General features: G+C 38.8%; 1 protein-coding gene across 1 annotated transcript in view; it reads right to left on the reverse strand.

Moving 5' to 3' along the window:
• LOC125654747 (serine-rich adhesin for platelets-like) overlaps positions 1-19,780 on the reverse strand; it is a 62,792-nt gene extending 43,012 nt beyond the window's left edge. The window contains exons 1-16 of the mRNA XM_056145868.1: positions 18,096-19,780; positions 17,658-17,831; positions 16,994-17,137; positions 13,120-13,275; positions 12,862-12,999; positions 11,641-11,759; positions 11,194-11,358; positions 10,391-10,579; positions 9,512-9,759; positions 7,084-7,419; positions 6,665-6,819; positions 5,988-6,227; positions 5,416-5,628; positions 3,909-4,019; positions 1,794-2,099; positions 255-535 (exon numbers count right to left, since the gene is read on the reverse strand). Coding sequence (XP_056001843.1) covers positions 255-535; positions 1,794-2,099; positions 3,909-4,019; positions 5,416-5,628; positions 5,988-6,227; positions 6,665-6,819; positions 7,084-7,419; positions 9,512-9,759; positions 10,391-10,579; positions 11,194-11,358; positions 11,641-11,759; positions 12,862-12,999; positions 13,120-13,275; positions 16,994-17,137; positions 17,658-17,831; positions 18,096-19,731 — 4,611 coding nt within the window. The 5' untranslated portion in view covers positions 19,732-19,780. The remainder of the gene's footprint in view (positions 1-254; positions 536-1,793; positions 2,100-3,908; positions 4,020-5,415; positions 5,629-5,987; positions 6,228-6,664; positions 6,820-7,083; positions 7,420-9,511; positions 9,760-10,390; positions 10,580-11,193; positions 11,359-11,640; positions 11,760-12,861; positions 13,000-13,119; positions 13,276-16,993; positions 17,138-17,657; positions 17,832-18,095) is intronic.
• Between the last annotated feature and the right edge of the window lie 38 nt (positions 19,781-19,818).

The raw sequence follows: 19,818 nt of genomic DNA on the forward strand, positions 1-19,818 counted from the left end.
TAACCTGTGATGAACACGTATCAATTTTGAGAGTTTGCGGGCGCATCAGAGGAAAACACTAATGCGTACAAACGTAGTGTAAAGAAAAAAACAATATAAAAGCATATTTTCATGGATTGATAATTTCGAGGTTAAAACAATTGGTAATACCATATATTAATTCAGTTCTCAACAAACGTTTCGCACACCCACAACAAACAATATGTACTGTTGCAATAGTTTTAGTATATTAGCAGAATGACCTTTGACCCTACCTGACATTTACACAGCTCAACTTTCGGCGTCCATAACGACTGTGCCTTTCCGTCTGACACTGTGACTTGAATCGAGGCGGTGCTAATGTCGGGGATGTTTTCCCAGGTTAAGACCTTCGTTGAGTTGTCCACCGACAGTCCGGCCGGTGCGTCGTTGTTTATCAGGAAGTAAATGTTGTCCCCGGTGTTCCGGTCCGTGGCTTCTAGCTGTAGCGTGAAATTCTGACCGACAGAGACCTCTAACGTCACATTACCATTGTTCATTTCCGGTGGGTAGTTGGCTGTAATTCACAAGTCATTTCTATACGTCTTGTTATGCCTTTCTTTCCGTAAATCGTTACTCTAATTCCCTCGTCACAATCTTGTAAGAAGCCGATCTACTATGATACATCTTTATTTATCCTAAAATATTTTTGCATAGAATATATTGCGCTAATAGTATCTGAATTTTCTTTAGTAAATCAAACTCATTTATTGTCTGGTATATATGTCTACCAATTTCGGATGTAATATGACGTTCAGAGAAAAAAAGGTTATGACAAAAGTCTACGTATTATTTCAATTTCCCTCGTATAGTTCTATCTAATGAACGCAATACGCTTAAGTTTTATGCTCCCGAGATCTAAGATTGGGGGTTGGGTGTGACGGTGGGTATTGTTTTCGTCCTGTCTGTCATTCTGTAAATCTGTCATGCTGTCTGAAATTTTAACCTTGCTAATAACTTTTGAACAGTAAGTGCTAGAACTTTGATATTCCACATGAGTATTCCTTGTGACATGACCTTTCCATGGGTACTAAATCTTTTGACCTTGACATTTGACCTACTTTTTAAAAAATTGACATTGGTCATAACTTCTAAATGGTAAATATTAGAGCTTTCATATTGTACATGAGCATTTATTATCACAGGATCTTTCTATTGGTACCAAGATATTTGTCCTTGTGACCTTGGCCATCTTTGGAATTGGCCATTATCGGAGGCATTAGTGTTTCACAAACACATCTCTTTTTTTTCTATCTACTGAACGCAATACGCTTAATGTTTTTTATCAGTTGAATTATAAATTCTATATCTAAGTCATTAGTTCAAAATTGAATGCAACAATGGTAGCTGTGTATTGTCATTAATGTCTACCGTTGTGTAATAAATATCTGCTGCAGATTATGTCTCCGCCTAGTGATGTGCTATAAATATCTACAGCGGATTGTGTCTCCGCCTAGTGATGTGCTATAAATATCTACAGCGGATTGTGTCTCCGCCTAGTGATGTGCTATAAATATCTACAGCGGATTGTGTCTCCGCCTAGTGATGTGCTATAAATATCTACAGCGGATTGTGTCTCCGCCTAGTGATGTGTGATAAATACCTACAGCGGATTGTGTCTCCGCCTACTGATGTGTGATACATACCTAGAGCAGATTGTGTCTCCGCCTACTGATGTGTGATACATACCTAGAGCAGATTGTGTCTCCGCCTACTGATGTTTGATACATACCTAGAGCAGATTGTGTCTCCGCCTACTGATGTGTGATACATACCTAGAGCAGATTGTGTCTCCGCCAGGGCAGTTTTCGCTTCTGATGTTGAGGCGGCTAAAGCTGCGTTTTCCGTTACCTTGAAGTCAAAGTAACACTCGCGGCGGACTTCCGGATTGCTGTCCGTCGATGCTCCACCATTACACGCGTTTATAGCTTGAGTGCGTTTGGAAGCATCAGAAAACATTACGGTAAGATCGGAATTGAAAAAAACAGGGGTGTAAGACGGATCCGTGTGGCTACTCCAGTTATTGTTGACACTCCCTGTTCCGTCATATGTGAACAGCGTGTTGGATGCAGTGTTTTGCCCTGCAATACAAACATTATCATGACCGTCACAGAAACAAATCTGCAGGTACATCCTAACAAAAACCTTTGTGATATTAAGTTCTTCAAATATATCAACGAGGGTCTAAAATAAAAAATTAATAATTTGTATTCTTTATGGGAATTATGACATTGGTCACTAGCGTCTTCTTTTCAAGTAGTGCATGTAGTTGTTTGTATTAAGTAGTGCATGTAGTTGTTTGTATTTTTTAAAAGTAGTGCATGTAGTTGTTTGTATTAAGTAGTGCATGTAGTTGTTTGTATTAAGTAGTGCATGTAGTTGTTTGTATTAAGTAGTGCATGTAGTTGTTTGTATTAAGTAGTGCATGTAGTTGTTTATATTAAGTAGTGCATGTAGTTGTTTGTATTAAGTAGTGCATGTAGTTGTTTATATTAAGTAGTGCATGTAGTTGTTTATATTAATTCAAAGGTAGTACTTGAAGTACTTCAGTGTATAGTACTTACATTGTACTTCAGTGTATAATACTTACAGAGTACTCCAGTGTGTAATACTTACAGAGTACTTCAGTGTGTAGTACTTAGAGAGTACTTCAGTGTGTAGTACTTACATAGTACTTCAGTGTGTAGTACTTACAGAGTACTTCAGTGTGTAGTACTTACAGAGTACTTCAGTGTGTAGTAATTACAGAGTACTTCAGTGTATAGTACTTACAGAGTACTTCAGTGTGTAGTACTTACAGAGTACTTCAGTGTATAGTACTTACAGAGTACTTCAGTGTGTAGTACTTACAGAGTACTTCAGTGTATAATGCTTACAGAGTACTTCAGGGTGTAATACTTACAGAGTACTTCATTGTGTAGTACTTACAGAGTACTTCAGTGTGTAGTACTTACAGAGTACTTCAGTGTGTAATACTTACAGAGTACTTCAGTGTGTACTACTTACAGAGTACTTCAGTGTGTAGTACTTACAGAGTACTTCAGTGTGTAGTACTTACAGAGTACTTCAGTGTGTAGTAATTACAGAGTACTTCAGTGTGTAGTACTTACAGAGTACTTCAGGGTGTAGTACTTACAGAGTACTTCAGGGTGTAGTACTTACAGAGTACTTCAGTGTGTAGTACTTACAGAGTACTTCAGTGTGTAGTACTTACAGAGTACTTCAGTGTGTAGTACTTACAGAGTACTTCAGTGTATAGTACTTACAGAGTACTTCAGTGTGTAGTACTTACAGAGTACTTCAGTGTATAATGCTTACAGAGTACTTCAGGGTGTAATACTTACAGAGTACTTCATTGTGTAGTACTTACAGAGTACTTCAGTCTGTAATATTTACACAGCACTTCAGTGTGTAGTACTTACAGAGTACTTCAGTGTGTAGTACTTACAGAGTACTTCAGTGTATACTACTTACAGAGTACTTCAGTGTATAATACTTACAGAGTACTTCAGTGTGTAGTACTTACAGAGTACATCAGTGTGTATTACTTACAGAGTACATCAGTGTGTAATACTTACAGAGTACTTCAATGTGTAATACTTACAGAGTACTTCATTGTATAGTACTTACAGAGTACTTCAGTGTGTAGTACTTACATAGTACTTCAGTGTGTAGTACTTACAGAGTACTTCAGTGTGTAGTACTTACGGAGTACTTCAGTGTGTAATACTTACAGAGTACTTCAGTGTGTAGTACTTATAGAGTACTTCAGTGTGTAATACTTACAGAGTACTTCAGTGTGTAGTACTTACAGAGTACTTCAGTGTGTAGTACTTACAGAGTACTTCAGTGTGTAGTACTTACAGAGTACTTCATTGTGTAATACTTACAGAGTTTTCCGTACGTGTAGATTTCATTCTCATTGGCGTTAGATTCTGTGAGTGCCCCAGTCGGGGCTCTAAAGTCATCCGTCGAGTTATCGTTAAAATTACCAAGAAGTCCTGAAAAAGAAAATATATTTAAACAGAATCTCGTGTAAGTGTGTGTAATATACACGTGTCCGTGAATAATCCGTGCCATTTAATGACCCATGTGATCTCTAACGATGTTGACCATGTTCTAATATTTAACAAGCATATCAAACACCTACATGTAGATGTACATAGCTAGAAGGCAATACCGCACATTTCGGTAAGGTATTCAATGTATAACGACCATATTTCATATCTAGTAAAGGGATGGTGGGATTTTTATAATCATAGTATCATTTTGAAGGGTTCATTAAATGAAAATAATTCCCCACTTCGGCATTTTCAGAATTTTGATTTTTACATTGAAGTCTATGGGAAGAACATGTTATATCAAAATATTTTCCTAAAAATCTCTTGGTAAAAAGTTACATACACTTTCTCTTTATGAAAATACGAAATAAAATTCATCAATTACCGCATTTATTTTTTTGACTATTTTACCAAGGGCAGATGACTCCTAAAAAAATCTCAAGTGCAAAAAGGTCAGTTTCTAATCCTGTATCAGTCATGTAAATTTCATCGACTTCACCTTCATCATTATTTTCCAATAGACATTTATGTTGATTCAAATCCTTCAAAATTGTTAATTATCCTTAGCTTTCCTTATATATACATGACTACCCTGAATAAATCTTGGTCTCTTAGTCAAAGTGTAACCGACTTTAAACCCATTGTATGTAAGTTTGTTAAGCAAGAATCACCTAAAACATTCTTTCCTACACTTATTCCCTGAAAACTAGTCATTTAGTTTATGAAAGACATGTCTCATATTAATCGTTGCATAAGCGTTTTCAAACGCCGGCTTTTTAGTGTTAAATTTTGGTAACGATTTCAATCACATAATATTAACTTTGTTGCTAAAATTGATTCAAGACTTTCACTACAAGATGGATGTTAGTTAAATGCAGAATTTGTAAATGTGGGTTGTTTTTTTTTTTAGTTTAAGGAGGTACTCTAAATCGTCATAATGGCTGACTTTCTTTTTTTTAAAAATGGATGAAAAATCAATATCAACAATATTTGACTTTTCCTTTTCAATTTGAATACCTAGCCGAGTAGCTCAGTATGTTAGAATACCGACTGCTAAAAAAAAAGAATACCGACTGCTAAAAAAAAAGAATACCGACTGCTAAAAAAAAGAATACCGACTGCTCAACTGTACGTCGCAGGTTCAAGTCCGACAGGGGTTTTTCAGATTACCTTCTACTAAAACTGTATTTTTGACAAAATAAAATAAATTTGAAAATTTTCAACTTCAAAATATTGTTGTACATATCCTCCACTTTTCATCTACATCAAACTTCTCTGGTGTAGCATACATCCTTAAAGCAGAATTAGCTAGTTAGAATTTTTGTTCAAGACTCACCTTGGAAGTTTCCTTTGTAATTTGACGAGGCCTCAATGACGAGTTGGAATATCTCGGACTTGAGTTGTACGCCCGCCGTCAGTCCTCCACTGAAGATCATTTTCCACGTTGGAATGTTGTTACTGTCTATTGTTTTAATGACGGACACTTCCGAATAGTCTACGTCACCGGAAGTAAAGTCCACAGTCTTGACCTTGCCATTTTGCAATATTTCTAATGATAAGATTGATGAATTGATGAGGGTACACGGGAAATGTACAGCCATAATTTTGACATACCATTTAATGCGTATTGAGTGTGTCTACATAAACATCTTACGTTTGATTTTATTATTTTGTACGGAATTCTCTCTATTTTGACAATAACATATCAACTGGGCTGTGTTCAAAATCGCAGTGGCCACATAGTGCTATGAAATAGAACAAACATCTAGGCTAGCACTACGCCGGGATAACAAATGTTAATTCATACATTGCGTTCAATAGACTCAAATATCTAAGATAACAGCTAGGCTAGCCGCTATGATTTTGAACGCAGCCCAGCCATTTAGCAGATTGAATGCGATGACAAACCTGCGTCCGTTTTTGCCGCGTTTAAACGAATTTCCACCTTGTCGCTATTGGGGTTTGTCTGTTTTCCAGCAATGGAGCTGATGTAGGTGGCGCTTGTCACGTTAGCTTTGTTTAACAGCGGCGAGAATCGTCCTTGAATTTCCACGTCTGTGGTATTTAGCAGAATGAACTCTCCATGGCCGTTAAAAGTGAAGGACAGGCCATCTAATGTTGTGAGATGGGGGTCACCGAGGGCGCCACCTAGCGTTATCGATAGAAACCGTGATACTGGGAGAATGTGAATTTATTGCAAAAGTACTTTATAAATGAAATATACATCAAAATTTCAAAACATTGACAAACATAAATATACTTCCTAGTAGGCATGATGGTTATATGAGAGACATACTGTAAATGTATTACATTTGGCTGTGTATTCTATTTAGCGCCTTTGGCGGAACGCAGCTTCCGCTAAATCAAGTACATCGCTAAATGCCATCTGTAAATCTAGATGTTTAAAGTAATTCAGGAATGCGCTAAATCAAATCTACGCTAACTTGTTGAAAAAACGATTTCCGCCAAATATCGTACACGCCAAATATAATACGTTTACAGTATTCAGTTCTACTCTAGGTGTGAAGAAATCCTTTAAGAAGTATATTTAAGCTATTAAAACCCTCTCGCAAGTACACACATACCAGCTCCACTAGCGACAAAGTCATCGGCGGTACAGACGGGACGACGCTCCAAAAAACTTTGACAAAGGTTGTCCTTAGAGGCGTACGTTTTATCCGCGTCACAGCACTGCCCGTACATGTTGTCAGCGTCTGTCTGCTTCTGTCCAGAGTGCCGCCTGGGGAAAACAGAATGTAGTTATACGTTATCGGTTGGAAATTTAGACTTTCAGCAACCATCCAATTTGATAAAATCCATTTAAGACTGGCACATGTTGATTTTTCACAATACATGTACTTTATTCAGAACAATAGTGTTATAAATGATTGAGAAATTACGATGAAAGGGAAGGCGGTTATCTCGTGGACAGTCTTTAAGAAGTTTGCTCTGAAGTTATATTGAGATGATTAACGCCGTTTAAACTTTATCCTGGACAGCATACCTATAAGTGTTAAATCCGTTTGTTAACACGTGGTCTAGAATAAGCCCATTATTGGTGTTGTCATAGCAACATCGTTTGGTACGTGGATCACCGGATGTACTCGACATTGCACTTCTATCAGCGTAGCACGTCATCGTAGCATTAGGAATTCCAGCATCCGTAAACTGCACCAGAGAGTCAGTCCTCTGTAGCAAAGAGGGTGGACACTTTGTCACCTCTGACGTCACCACGGGATTTGTGGTGTTGCTGACGTCAGAAGCTATCCATGAAGAACACTGAAGACCCGGATGTGCGATTGGTGAGGTTTCTGATAGGCGATAGAATGAGCGACCCTTACTGTGAACAAAATAGTGTAGAATTTTTTCAGATGAACAACGCTTTGCTATTCTGCTGTTAGTTTTGTCTGTTAGTACAGTTATGTGCAGAAATTGAAACATCATGTAATTGCCAACAAGATATTTGATTTTGGAGAAGATACAGTGATGAAAGAGTTCGTGGCAGTGTTTGATAAGTTCAAAGGTGAGCTTGGTAAAGAGGTGCTTAAGGTTTCGGAAAGGGTAGAAATCCCTGCAGTGTTAAATAAGATTAGGGTTTATGGAAATGCATTGTTTAAAGAGATTAGGGTTGGTGGAGATGCATTGTTACATGTAAGTGAGATTAGGGTTGATGGCGATGCACTGTTAAGTGAGATAAGGGTTGGTGGAGATGCCTTGTTAAAAGAGATTAGGGTTAATGGAGATGCATTTTTAAATGAGATCAGGGTTGGTGGAGATGCACTGTTAAGTGAGATTAGGGTTGATGGAGATGTATTGTTAAAAGAGATTAGGGTTGGTGGAGATGTATTGTTAAGAGATTAGGGTTGGTGGAGATGCACTGTTAAGTGTGATTACGGTTGTTGGAGATGTATTGTTAAGAGATTAGGGTTGGTGGAGATGCCATATTTAGATGAGTCAGAGTTGGTAAACATTCAGTGTTTATTGTGGTTGGGGCTTGATATTGGAATAGATGTAGTATATAGTTGGTTCGGGGTTGTCTTGGTAAAAACATGTGGTCTATGAATGGTACTGTTCTTTGACTTAGTCACGAGTTAGATGTAAAAATATAAGAAGGTGCAAGTGCAGTCAGCTATACAAGTTCAACGACTCCTTTAGGTTATCGTTTATATCATATTGAAATGTTAAAAGTTTTCATTAAATACACAGTCGGACAGAACCTGGAGCTAGCGATCAAATATTTAAAAACAAACTACACGAACCATTCTGTCATTAATTCGGTAACATAGTGTACTCAACATTTCAATTTTGCAATCTGTTTAATATCACAGATTGATGTAGATTTCATCTCATATCACTAGCAACGCTAATAAACATACGTGAACATAGTGAAACCTAACTGTCTTAGGAATTCAAATACTACAATTTGAGCCTGCTTGGAGTAGACTGCGCGATGAAAAAGGTTAACAACTGATTGTTAGAATCCCTTGACAGTATAATTGAGAAATTGAAATGACACTATCGCTAAATGGCGTCTGCACGGATCAAAAAATATCACTAGCTAGTAGGGAGGAATAAAATTGTGTGTTGAGTAAGAAATTCCCCTGCTATCAATTTGTTTCTACTTGTGAAATTTGAAAGCTCCAATGTATGTGAAGTGGTGTGAATATCAATGAAACTGATCGTTATAATATAAACCTCTCGACTTTTCACTAAAAAGTATTGAAACAGAGCGACATTGAATGAAATAACATCAAATCAAAAGAGAGCGATATTTAATAAAATAAATTTGAATTAAAAGAGAGCGATATTGAAGAAGATATCTTCAAAAAAGAGAGCGATAATAAATAAAATAAAGAACGCCTCTTTTTTTAAGAAGTCGTTGATATGTAAAAAATATTTTTTATTATTTTCAAATTTTTTTTTTAAGTGCGTGTTCTGTAATCTGCAGACTTGTCTTTATCAAAAATTTCTTCGTAGAACCTTTCTCAAACAGCATTACTCAGAATCATTTCGAACAAAAGTTTAGTAGAATACAAATTTAAGAGTAGAATGAACATGGACCACTGGGCGCACCAGAGGTGGCAACATTTGCCTAGGAAGAGTAAGTAGTCCATGTTGACTGGTCACACCTGCCATGAGCCCTCTGGCTTTAAATAAAATGAAAAGAGCGGCTTAATAATTGGAATAAAAACGTCAGAGAACACTCGTATTGTAAGTAAGATCATTATAACGACCATGGAATTTGCAAAATATAATGCGGAGCAAATTAGCACTCGGTCCGCTACTTCGTGACAAATGGTTACGCGATATATCGCAAATATTGTCATGTGTCATCATGTGACTATGGCTATCAAATTCCACTTAACTTTGAACCACGTATTAATCCTTACATATAATTACTCGCTTTTAAAACTTAAAGCACACAATTGTACCTTGCAGGTGATGTGACAACGACCTCGTCAATCTTCTGTATCTTGGGTTTGTCGCTCGCACTCGTCAGCAGGTTGAGGTAGGACTGGGCGTATTCAGTGGCTGTCCCTCCTTGTTTCAGGGACCCAATCCTGACAGGGTAGTTTCCTACAGAGTCCAGTACTTCCCACTTCATCTCGCGATCTTCGTAAGTCACCTTTACAAAGGTATGCAGGAAGTCCGTGATCAGGATCAACTGGAACGTCACGGTCTACAAACAGAAAACTGGAACGTCATGGTCTACAAACAGAAAACCGGAACGTAACGGTCTACAAACAGAAAACTAAAACGTCACGGTCAACAAACAGAAAACTGGAACGTCACGGTCAACAAACAGAAAACTGGAATATTACGAAAGTTTTAAGTACATGAATCCGGAACATCACATTCCACCAATAGAAAACGGGTCTTATTGTAATCCTCAAAAATCTTTATAATTTTTTTTTGTGAAGTTAAATATTAAGTATATCAGGATATTGAATAGTTGTTGTAACAGATGATATGACTATGGTAGTGAAGAGTAGAAATCCACGGTCTATCGAACATTACGAATGCATCGAGAATCAGAACCAACACTTAACAGAATGGCATTGAATTTGTGCAAATGTACATACAGGTAGATAATGAGGAAAGTTGAATGCAGGGTGAAAAAAATCTAATGAAAGACACTGAACAATCTTTTGTAGTATGACTGCAGCAGTCGCATTCGAAATTAGCATCAAATTTCATGACCTTGTATGTACACCGTTCGGTCAATTCAACATATTTTTTATTTCCAAAATTATTCTCCTTTTGAATGAAAATATAACAGATTACATTAGGAAAATTCAAACATGAATTACTTCAGAAGGAGTGGCTGGACTTTTGTTTTGTTCCATCTTGTACCACGTGATCAGGATCATATATTTTGGAGTAAATTGGGTGACGCTGAAGAATCCGGCAATTTCTGTCGCACTGGATACCATGACGGTATTTTCTGACGTCACATCCGGCGAGTATTCCTTGTAGTATACGCCATTGTCTGCACTGGCCTGTGTGGTAAAAGTACTTCTCATTTAAATTTTTAGCCTGGGTTCTACTATTTCTTACATATGGTAATTTGCAAGCGTTGAGTTTATTAGCTAAGTTTATATCACTCAAAATTTGAAAATTCCGCGCAAAAAGGAACGCGTGCATGAAATGTTACCAAATGAATATGAATAAAAACAAATTAACAAATAAACATCAACAAGGAATTAAGACGATTCACGAAAACCCACACACACTTCTATTGCGGTAGTATACTTTGTATCTGATTGACAGTTTTAAAAATCAGTCAGGTTTGGATGAGAATTTACGTAGTTGGGTAACCCAAATTTGACGAACGTGATTCCTTTATCATAATAGTTCTTCAAACTCAATACTCCTTATTCCATATCAGTTTAGTAAAATATATATAACTATTTATTTCGTCACCAAAATATTTTGTACAGACTACATCAAATATATTGATATACATATGAAAATTAATACCTGTCTTAAATGTATAATCAGCAAACCTTCATTTCTTTTTGTATATCATTAAATCTGATTTCAGCATATCTGCAGCGGACGAAATAATAAACAGACAAATGCTCTCTTGACCAAACACGGGATCAGGACTTACCCCGGAACTAATGGCCATGTTCGACCACCAGGGGGCGAAGGCCGCTTTTTCTTGAAACGACGAATCAATGGAGAATACGGACGGATTTGTGAACGACTTCCGTTGTCCAACACTAACAGTATCACTTGTGATTGTCGTAAACAGCAGTAATCCGTTCTTTGTAAACTATCAAAGGAATAACAAAGAATTTATAAACACATCCTCGTTATAACGGTATAAAAACATCAAATGTACAATACCATGACAAATTAATTATCGTCAAATTTCGTTGATAAAGGACATTAGTATACCCATATAATGAATATCGCTGCCTGTCGTGCATATTTGTGGATATATAGCTGCAGAACTGCAGTTGAAGGATCAAAAAATGATCTCTTTAAGATCTGCTGGTGAGGGAAGCTTCCGTACAATGGTGGGTATCGGTGATTTCAGAATGTGAAAACTTACGTAAAATGACGGGTACAGATGATTTCCGAATGGAATGGCGTACTTTGGGAAAAAGTAGGAAGAGTAATCCGCAGAGGAGGTCAGTTTTGTGTTTCCGGTGTGGGATATTAATCGGTTTTCTGTAAAGTAAAAGGGACGATCTTTAGGATATGCATGTAAGTATATGCAGATAATTAGATAATTGACGGATTGACAAATCTACAAAATATCAGGTCCATAATTATTTGATTTAACTGTGATGTACACAAATATATTCATAGATAATTGTATGTACATGTGAGTACATGTATGTGCGGATATCTGGAGGGTACTTAATAAGTCTAATCAATGGCAAAAATAAGACAGAGCCATGCGGGGGTGTGACACGAATTTACATACATCTTAACACAAACCCACAAGTCTCCGATACAGGGTGACGTAAACCTACATTTACACAACCCCACAAATCTCTGATACAGAGTGGCTTACCGTAAACCTACCTTTACACAACCCCACAAGTATCTGAAACAGAGTGACGCAAACCTACTTTTACACAAACCCACAAGTCTCCGATACAGAGTGACGTAAATTTACTTTTACACAAACCCACAAATCTCAGATACAGAGTGACGTAAACCTACCTTTACGCAAACCCACAAGTCTCCAATACAGAGTGACGTAAACCTACCTTTACACAAACCCACAAGTCTCCGATACAGAGTGACGTAAACCTACTTTTACACAAACCCACAAGTCTCCGATATAGAATGATATGAACATAGATCGAACTTACGACTTCCCAATCACTAATCAAATGTTTTATCCACTGATTTACTGTGACAGGTTGACATAAAACTATCTTTACACATCCACATACGTCTCTGATACACACAGAGACATGCGTCTATATTTACACAAACCCCCACGTCTCTGATACATAGTGACATAAACCTACCTTTACACGTCTCTGATAGACATAGAAAGACATGAACCTACTTTTACACGTACCAGATGGGAAATAGTGATAGGAATATATCTTCCATTTGTATACTCCAGGTTGATGCAAACAGGGCGTTAAAAAAAGTCTTTGTATTCCCTATGGTGACAGGAACATGCTTTTGCGCATGCTCAATACAGAGAGGACTGAAGAAACCTACATGTTCTCGTACATATCTACGATTACAGTACTGAGTAGAGATGTTCGGTTATATTATCTTCATAAAAACATTGTTGGAAACCTACCTTTACACGTTCCCGTGGTACCCACCCCCTGGTACCCGGATTTACAGGCACATGTAAAACTCCCAGGCGTGTTGGTACAGGTGGCTCTTTCTGTGATGTCACAGTTGTGTGTATCAGTGCTGCTGCATTCATTGACGTCTACCAGAGTATAGAAAAACTTCTTACATAGAGTAAAAAATCATTAAATCATTATTCATCTTCCCTTAATTTGCAATTTTGCAAAGTTGTTGTCTTACTCCAAGTCCTGGTAAAGGTTACCTGTGCACGTCCTTGTATCGCTGTCATGGGTAAACCCACTACTACATGTGCAGGAGTAATTCCCAACGCTATCCCTACAGCCAGACACGCCCACTTTGAAGTTCCTAGTGTTGACATCTTTACAGTCATTGATGGTTCTACTACATTCATTTTCATCTGAAATACGCAGAAATGTTTTAGACTGTGAGTGTTTTTCCTAGTGCTGCATCATTTTCCTATCCACACGTGGAAACGTTCGCTTCTTAGTGTGAAGATTGCATGAAGAAGTGTGGTAATTCGTTCTCTGAGAGGATGTTTTATTGACGTCCTCCTTGTTTCCGTTGTCTGTATTTGTATTCTGTTATTGCCGTTGTCGTGTGTAAGGATTATGTTTCAACAGGATATATGTTGTTGGTACTGCCGTGTTTCATAGTGATATGTTAATCGTATTAAGTTGTTTTTATGATAATGGTGTAGATCGACCATGAATTGAATGAATATAGTGTTTCTTTATTTATAGGCATGCTATTTTTATATATACATGTAGTTAAAGTCGTGTCACTTCCTATCAAGATGTTGTTGTTGGTAGTGGTGTGTATTGCAGTTGTTATTGACGTTGTAGTTAGATGTGATGGTTGTGTGTTATGGTTAGATGTGATGGTTGTGTGTTATGGTTAGATGTGATGGTTGTGTGTTATGGTTAGATGTGATGGTTGTGTGTTATGGTTAGATGTGGTGGTTGTGTGTTATGGTTAGATGTGATGGTTGTGTGTTGTAGTTGTGTGGTGGTTGTGTGTTGTAGTTGTGTGATGGTTGTGTGTTATGGTTAGATGTGATGGTTGTGTGTTATGGTTAGATGTGGTGGTTGTGTGTTGTAGTTGTGTGGTGGTTGTGTGTTGTAGTTGTGTGGTGGTTGTGTGTTGTAGTTGTGTGGTGGTTGTGTGTTATGGTTAGATGTGATGGTTGTGTGTTGTAGTTGTGTGGTGGTTGTGTGTTGTAGTTGTGTGGTGGTTGTGTGTTGTAGTTGTGTGGTGGTTGTGTGTTGTAGTTGTGTGGTGGTTGTGTGTTGTAGTTGTGTGGTGGTTGTGTGTTATGGTTAGATGTGATGGTTGTGTGTTGTAGTTGTGTGATGGTTGTGTGTTGTAGTTGTGTGGTGGTTGTGTGTTGTAGTTGTGTGGTGGTTGTGTGTTATGGTTAGATGTGATGGTTGTTTGTTGTAGTTGTGTGGTGGTTGTGTGTTGTAGTTGTGTGGTGGTTGTGTGTTGTAGTTGTGTGATGGTTGTGTGTTATGGTTAGATGTGATGGTTGTGTGTTGTAGTTGTGTGGTGGTTGTGTGTTGTAGTTGTGTGATGGTTGTGTGTTATGGTTAGATGTGATGGTTGTGTGTTATGGTTAGATGTGATGGTTGTGTGTTGTAGTTGTGTGATGGTTGTGTGTTGTAGTTGTGTGATGGTTGTGTGTTGTAGTTGTGTGGTGGTTGTGTGTTGTAGTTGTGTGGTGGTTGTGTGTTGTAGTTGTGTGATGGTTGTGTGTTATGGTTAGATATGATGGTTGTGTGTTGTAGTTGTGTGGTGGTTGTGTGTTATGGTTAGATGTGGTGGTTGTGTGTTGTAGTTGTGTGGTAGTTGTGTGTTATGGTTAGATGTGGTGGTTGTGTGTTATGGTTAGATGTGATGGTTGTGTGTTGTAGTTGTGTGGTGGTTGTGTGTTGTAGTTGTGTGGTGGTTGTGTGTTGTAGTTGTGTGGTGGTTGTGTGTTGTAGTTGTGTGATGGTTGTGTGTTGTAGTTGTGTGATGGTTGTGTGTTATGGTTAGATGTGATGGTTGTGTGTTGTAGTTGTGTGGTGGTTGTGTGTTGTAGTTGTGTGGTGGTTGTGTGTTGTAGTTGTGTGATGGTTGTGTGTTGTAGTTGTGTGGTGGTTGTGTGTTATGGTTAGATGTGGTGGTTGTGTGTTATGGTTAGATGTGATGGTTGTGTGTTATGGTTAGATGTGATGGTTGTGTGTTGTAGTTGTGTGGTGGTTGTGTGTTGTAGTTGTGTGATGGTTGTGTGTTGTAGTTGTGTGGTGGTTGTGTGTTGTAGTTGTGTGGTGGTTGTGTGTTATGGTTAGATGTGGTGGTTGTGTGTTATGGTTAGATGTGATGGTTGTGTGTAATGGTTAGATGTGATGGTTGTGTGTTATAGTTAGATGTGATGGTTGTGTGTTGTAGTTGTGTGGTGGTTGTGTGTTGTAGTTGTGTGGTGGTTGTGTGTTGTAATTGTGTGGTGGTTGTGTGTTGTAGTTGTGTGGTGGTTGTGTGTTGTAGTTGTGTGATGGTTGTGTGTTATGGTTAGATGTGATGGTTGTGTGTTGTAGTTGTGTGGTGGTTGTGTGTTGTAGTTGTGTGATGGTTGTTTGTTGTAGTTGTGTGGTGGTTGTGTGTTGTAGTTGTGTGGTGGTTGTGTGTTATGGTTAGATGTGGTGGTTGTGTGTTGTAGTTGTGTGGTGGTTGTGTGTTGTAGTTGTGTGGTGGTTGTTTGTTGTAGTTGTGTGATGGTTGTTTGTTGTAGTTGTGTGATGGTTGTGTGTTGTAGTTGTGTGGTGGTTGTGTGTTGTAGTTGTGTGATGGTTGTGTGTTATGGTTAGATGTGATGGTTGTGTGTTGTAGTTGTGTGGTGGTTGTGTGTTATGGTTAGATGTGGTGGTTGTGTGTTATGGTTAGATGTGATGGTTGTGTGTTGTAGTTGTGTGGTGGTTGTGTGTTATGGTTAGATGTGATGGTTGTGTGTTGTAGTTGTGTGATGGTTATGTGTTGTAGTTGTGTGGTGGTTGTGTGTTGTAGTTGTGTGATGGTTGTTTGTTGTAGTTGTGTGATGGTTGTGTGTTATGGTTAGATGTGATGGTTGTTTGTTGTAGTTGTGTGATGGTTGTGTGTTATGGTTAGATGTGGTGGTTGTGTGTTATGGTTAGATGTGATGGTTGTGTGTTATGGTTAGATGTGATGGTTGTGTGTTATGGTTAAATGTGATGGTTGTGTGTTATGGTTAGATGTGATGGTTGTGTGTTGTAGTTGTGTGGTGGTTGTGTGTTGTAGTTGTGTGGTGGTTGTGTGTTATGGTTAGATGTGATGGTTGTGTGTTATGGTTAGATGTGGTGGTTGTGTGTTGTAGTTGTGTGGTGGTTGTGTGTTGTAGTTGTGTGGTGGTTGTGTGTTGTAGTTGTGTGGTGGTTGTGTGTTGTAGTTGTTATTGATGTTGTAATTAGAAGTATTGGTTGTGTGTTTTAGTTATCTATAAGCTGTTGTTAGAAGTAGTGGTTGTAGAGGTTGTGGTTAGAAGTGGTGGTTGTGTGATGTTATATTTAGAAGTGGTGGTTGTGTGATGTTATAGTTAGAAGTGGTGGTTGTGTGGTGGTGTAGTTAGAAGAGGTGGTTGTGTGATGTTGTGGTTAGAAGTGGTGGTTGTGTGATGTTATAGTTAGAAGTGGTGGTTGTGTGGTGGTGTAGTTAGAAGTGGTGGTAGTGTGGTGTTGTGGTTAGAAGTGGTGGTTGTGTGATGTTGTAGTTAGAAGTGGTGGTTATGTGATGGTGTAGTTAGAAGTGGTGGTTGTGTGATGTTATAGTTAGAAGTGGTGGTTGTGTGGTGTTGTAGTTAGAAGTGGTGGTTGTGTGGTGTTGTAGTTAGAAGTGGTGGTTGTGTGGTGTTGTAGCTAGAAGTGGTGGTTGTGTGATGTTATAGCTAGAAGTGGTGGTTGTGTGATGTTATAGCTAGAAGTGGTGGTTGTGGAGGTGGTGTAGCTAGAAGTGGTGGTTGTGTGATGTAGCTAGAAGTGGTGGTTGTGTGATGTAGCTAGAAGTGGTGGTTGTGGAGGTGGTGTAGCTAGAAGTGGTGGTTGTGGAGTTTGTGTTACACTTACTAACACAGTAGACGTTGTTATTGTCGTTGGTGAAACCCTCCATACACAGACAACGAAACGAACCATCACTTTGAACCAGACAAGTGTGGGCGACCCCGTCAGACAAGCACGGGTTGATGGATGATTGGCAGGGATCTGTCGTTACTGAAAGAACGAAAAACCATAAACCTCACAAAAATAGATGTATTCACCAAATGCAATTTAAGGTCATAGGAAACCCAGGATTTTGGACGCATCAAATGAAGTTGAATATCGTGGGTTTATGTGGGATTTTCTATCATGGTATCAAAGAACAACGATATATCGGTCATTGATACATGAAATGCAACAATAAAAAAACATTTTTGAAGAATTTCAATTTTAGGTTATGTTTCTGCTTTTTCAATTGTTTCAATTAAAGATATGTGAATAATGCAGAAATGATAATGTTCTCATAGGAAAACGTTGTGGTTAATGTGAGTTTAATAATGTTCTCATAGGAAAATGTTGTGGTTAATATGAGTTTGTGGCAATATTGAACATTTACAGATAGTTTTACAAACTTCTATAACAAACATTTTGGGGACATCCTACACTGTATGTCCCTTTTAAAAATATTTACAGAAGTGGAATAGTCTTGGAAAACAATAAATTTTCAAATTAACATGGTTTTTGGAGTACTTACCGACACAGTCGGGTAGATTCTCACACTCCACTTTTTCCTGTAGCTCTGTCCCACAGTCTGATCCTCGATCTGCACCAGTGACGTCTGAGCAAGTCCGGTTTCTGGTTTTAACACCGCCTTTACAGTCTTGGTCACAATTGCCCCACGCTGTCCACTCAGAGTACCGTGCTACAGCTGAAACGTACATGACATGAAATAAACCTTTGCATTTTTTGATGAGATTGATCATGTCAATATATATGACATGTATCTTCCACGTTACTGTACGTACATGCAAAAAAAACCACAATACTGAAATGTTCAGATTAGAAATTTGAAGAAATTTTTTAAAAACTTTTTATCAACATTCTACGATGTTTATAAATACTTGAAAAAATTATCAACCCCATGAATTAGTTTATCAACAACAAAATTCACATTATAACGCAATGCACTCACCATACTGACAGGTGTCCCCAGTGTAGTCCGCTGTACACTGACACACGTAGGTAGTTGGTGTGCTCGAACAGTTTCCTCCATTCTGACAAGAGATGCCGACACATCTGTCCACGGTGGTGGTTTTCACCGGGGTGGTTGTTGTTGTTTGTATTAGTGGTGTTGTTGTTGTAGATGCCGCAGGTGTTGTTGTAGTTGCAGCAGGTGTTGTTGTAGTTCCAGCAGGTGTTGTTGTAGTTGCAGCAGGTGTTGTTGTAGTTCCAGCAGGTGTTGTTGTAGTTCCAGCAGGTGTTGTTGTAGATGCAGCAGGGGCTGTTGTAGTTTCTGTTGCTGCTGCTGTTGTTGTTGTTCCCGCTGCTGCTGTTGTTGATCCTGCTGCTGCTGCTGTTGTTGTCATTCCCGCTGCTAATGTTGTTGTTGATCCTGCTACTGTGGTTGTCATTCCTAATGTTGTTGTTGTCATTCCTGCTGCTGTTGTTGTTGTTTCCGCCGCTGCTGCTGTTGTCGTTCCCGCTGCTACTGTTGTTGTCATTCCTACTGCTGTTGTTGTTGATCCTGCTGTTGTTGTTGTTGTTCCTGCTGCTGCTGTTGTTGTCGTTCCCGCTGCTGCTATTGTTGTCGTTCCCGCTGCTGCTGTTGTTGTTGATCCTGTTGCTGTGGTTGTCATTCCTGCTACTGTTGTTGGCGTTCCTGCTGCTGTTGTTGCTGTTGTTGTTAATCCTGCTGCTGTTGTTGTTTCCGCTGCTGTTGTTGTTGTTGTTCCCGCTGCTGCTGTTGTTGTTGATCCTGTTGCTGTGGTTGTCATTCCTGATGTTGTTGTTGTCATTCCTGCTGCTGTTGTTGTCGTTTCCGCTGCTGTTGTTGTTGTCATTCCTGCTGCTGTGGTTGTTGTTTCTGCTGCTACTGTTGTCGTTGTCGTTCCAGCTGCTGTTGTTGTCATTCCTGCTGCTATTGTTGTCGTTCCTGCTGCTATTGTTGTCGTTCCTGCTGCTGTGGTTGTTATTCCCGCTGCTGTGGTTATCATTTCTGCAGCTGATGTCGTCGTTCCCGCTGCTGTTGTTGATGTTTCGACCGCTGTTGATGTTGTTTCTGCAGCTGTTGATGTAATTCCAGTTGCCGCTATTGTATTACCAGCGGATGTTGTTGTTCCGGATGCTGTTGTTGTTTCTGATCCTGCTGTTGTAGTTGCAGCAGGTGTTGTTGTTAATTCTGCTGTTATTGTTGCAGGTGTTGTTGTAGTTGCAGCAGGTGGTGTTGTTAATTCTGCTGTTATTGTTGCAGGTGTTGTTGTAGTTGCAGCAGGTGTTGTTGTTAATTCTGCTGTTATTGTTGCAGGTGTTGTTGTAGTTGCAGCAGGTGTTGTTGTTAATTCTGCTGTTATTGTTGCAGGTGTTGTTGTAGTTGCAGCAGGTGTTGTTGTTAATTCTGCTGTTATTGTTGCAGGTGTTGTAGTAGTTGCAGCAGGTATTGTTGTTAATTCTGCTGTTATTGTTGTTCCTGGTGCAGTTGTTGTTGCTGCTGCTGTTGTTGTTGTTTCTGATGATGTTGACGTTTCCACTGTTGATTGTCCTCCCGATGTTGTTGTACTTGCTGTTGTGGTGGCTGTATTTGATGTTTCTGATTGAATGGTTGTTGTCATTACTTGTGATGTAGTAGTGGGGGCGTCAGTACTTGTATCACTGACCTCTGTAGATGCCGTCGTACTCGCTGCTGTATCAACACAGAT

This window comes from Ostrea edulis, chromosome 7 (genome assembly GCF_947568905.1).
Source record: "Ostrea edulis chromosome 7, xbOstEdul1.1, whole genome shotgun sequence".
NCBI classification, from domain to species: domain Eukaryota; kingdom Metazoa; phylum Mollusca; class Bivalvia; order Ostreida; family Ostreidae; genus Ostrea; species Ostrea edulis.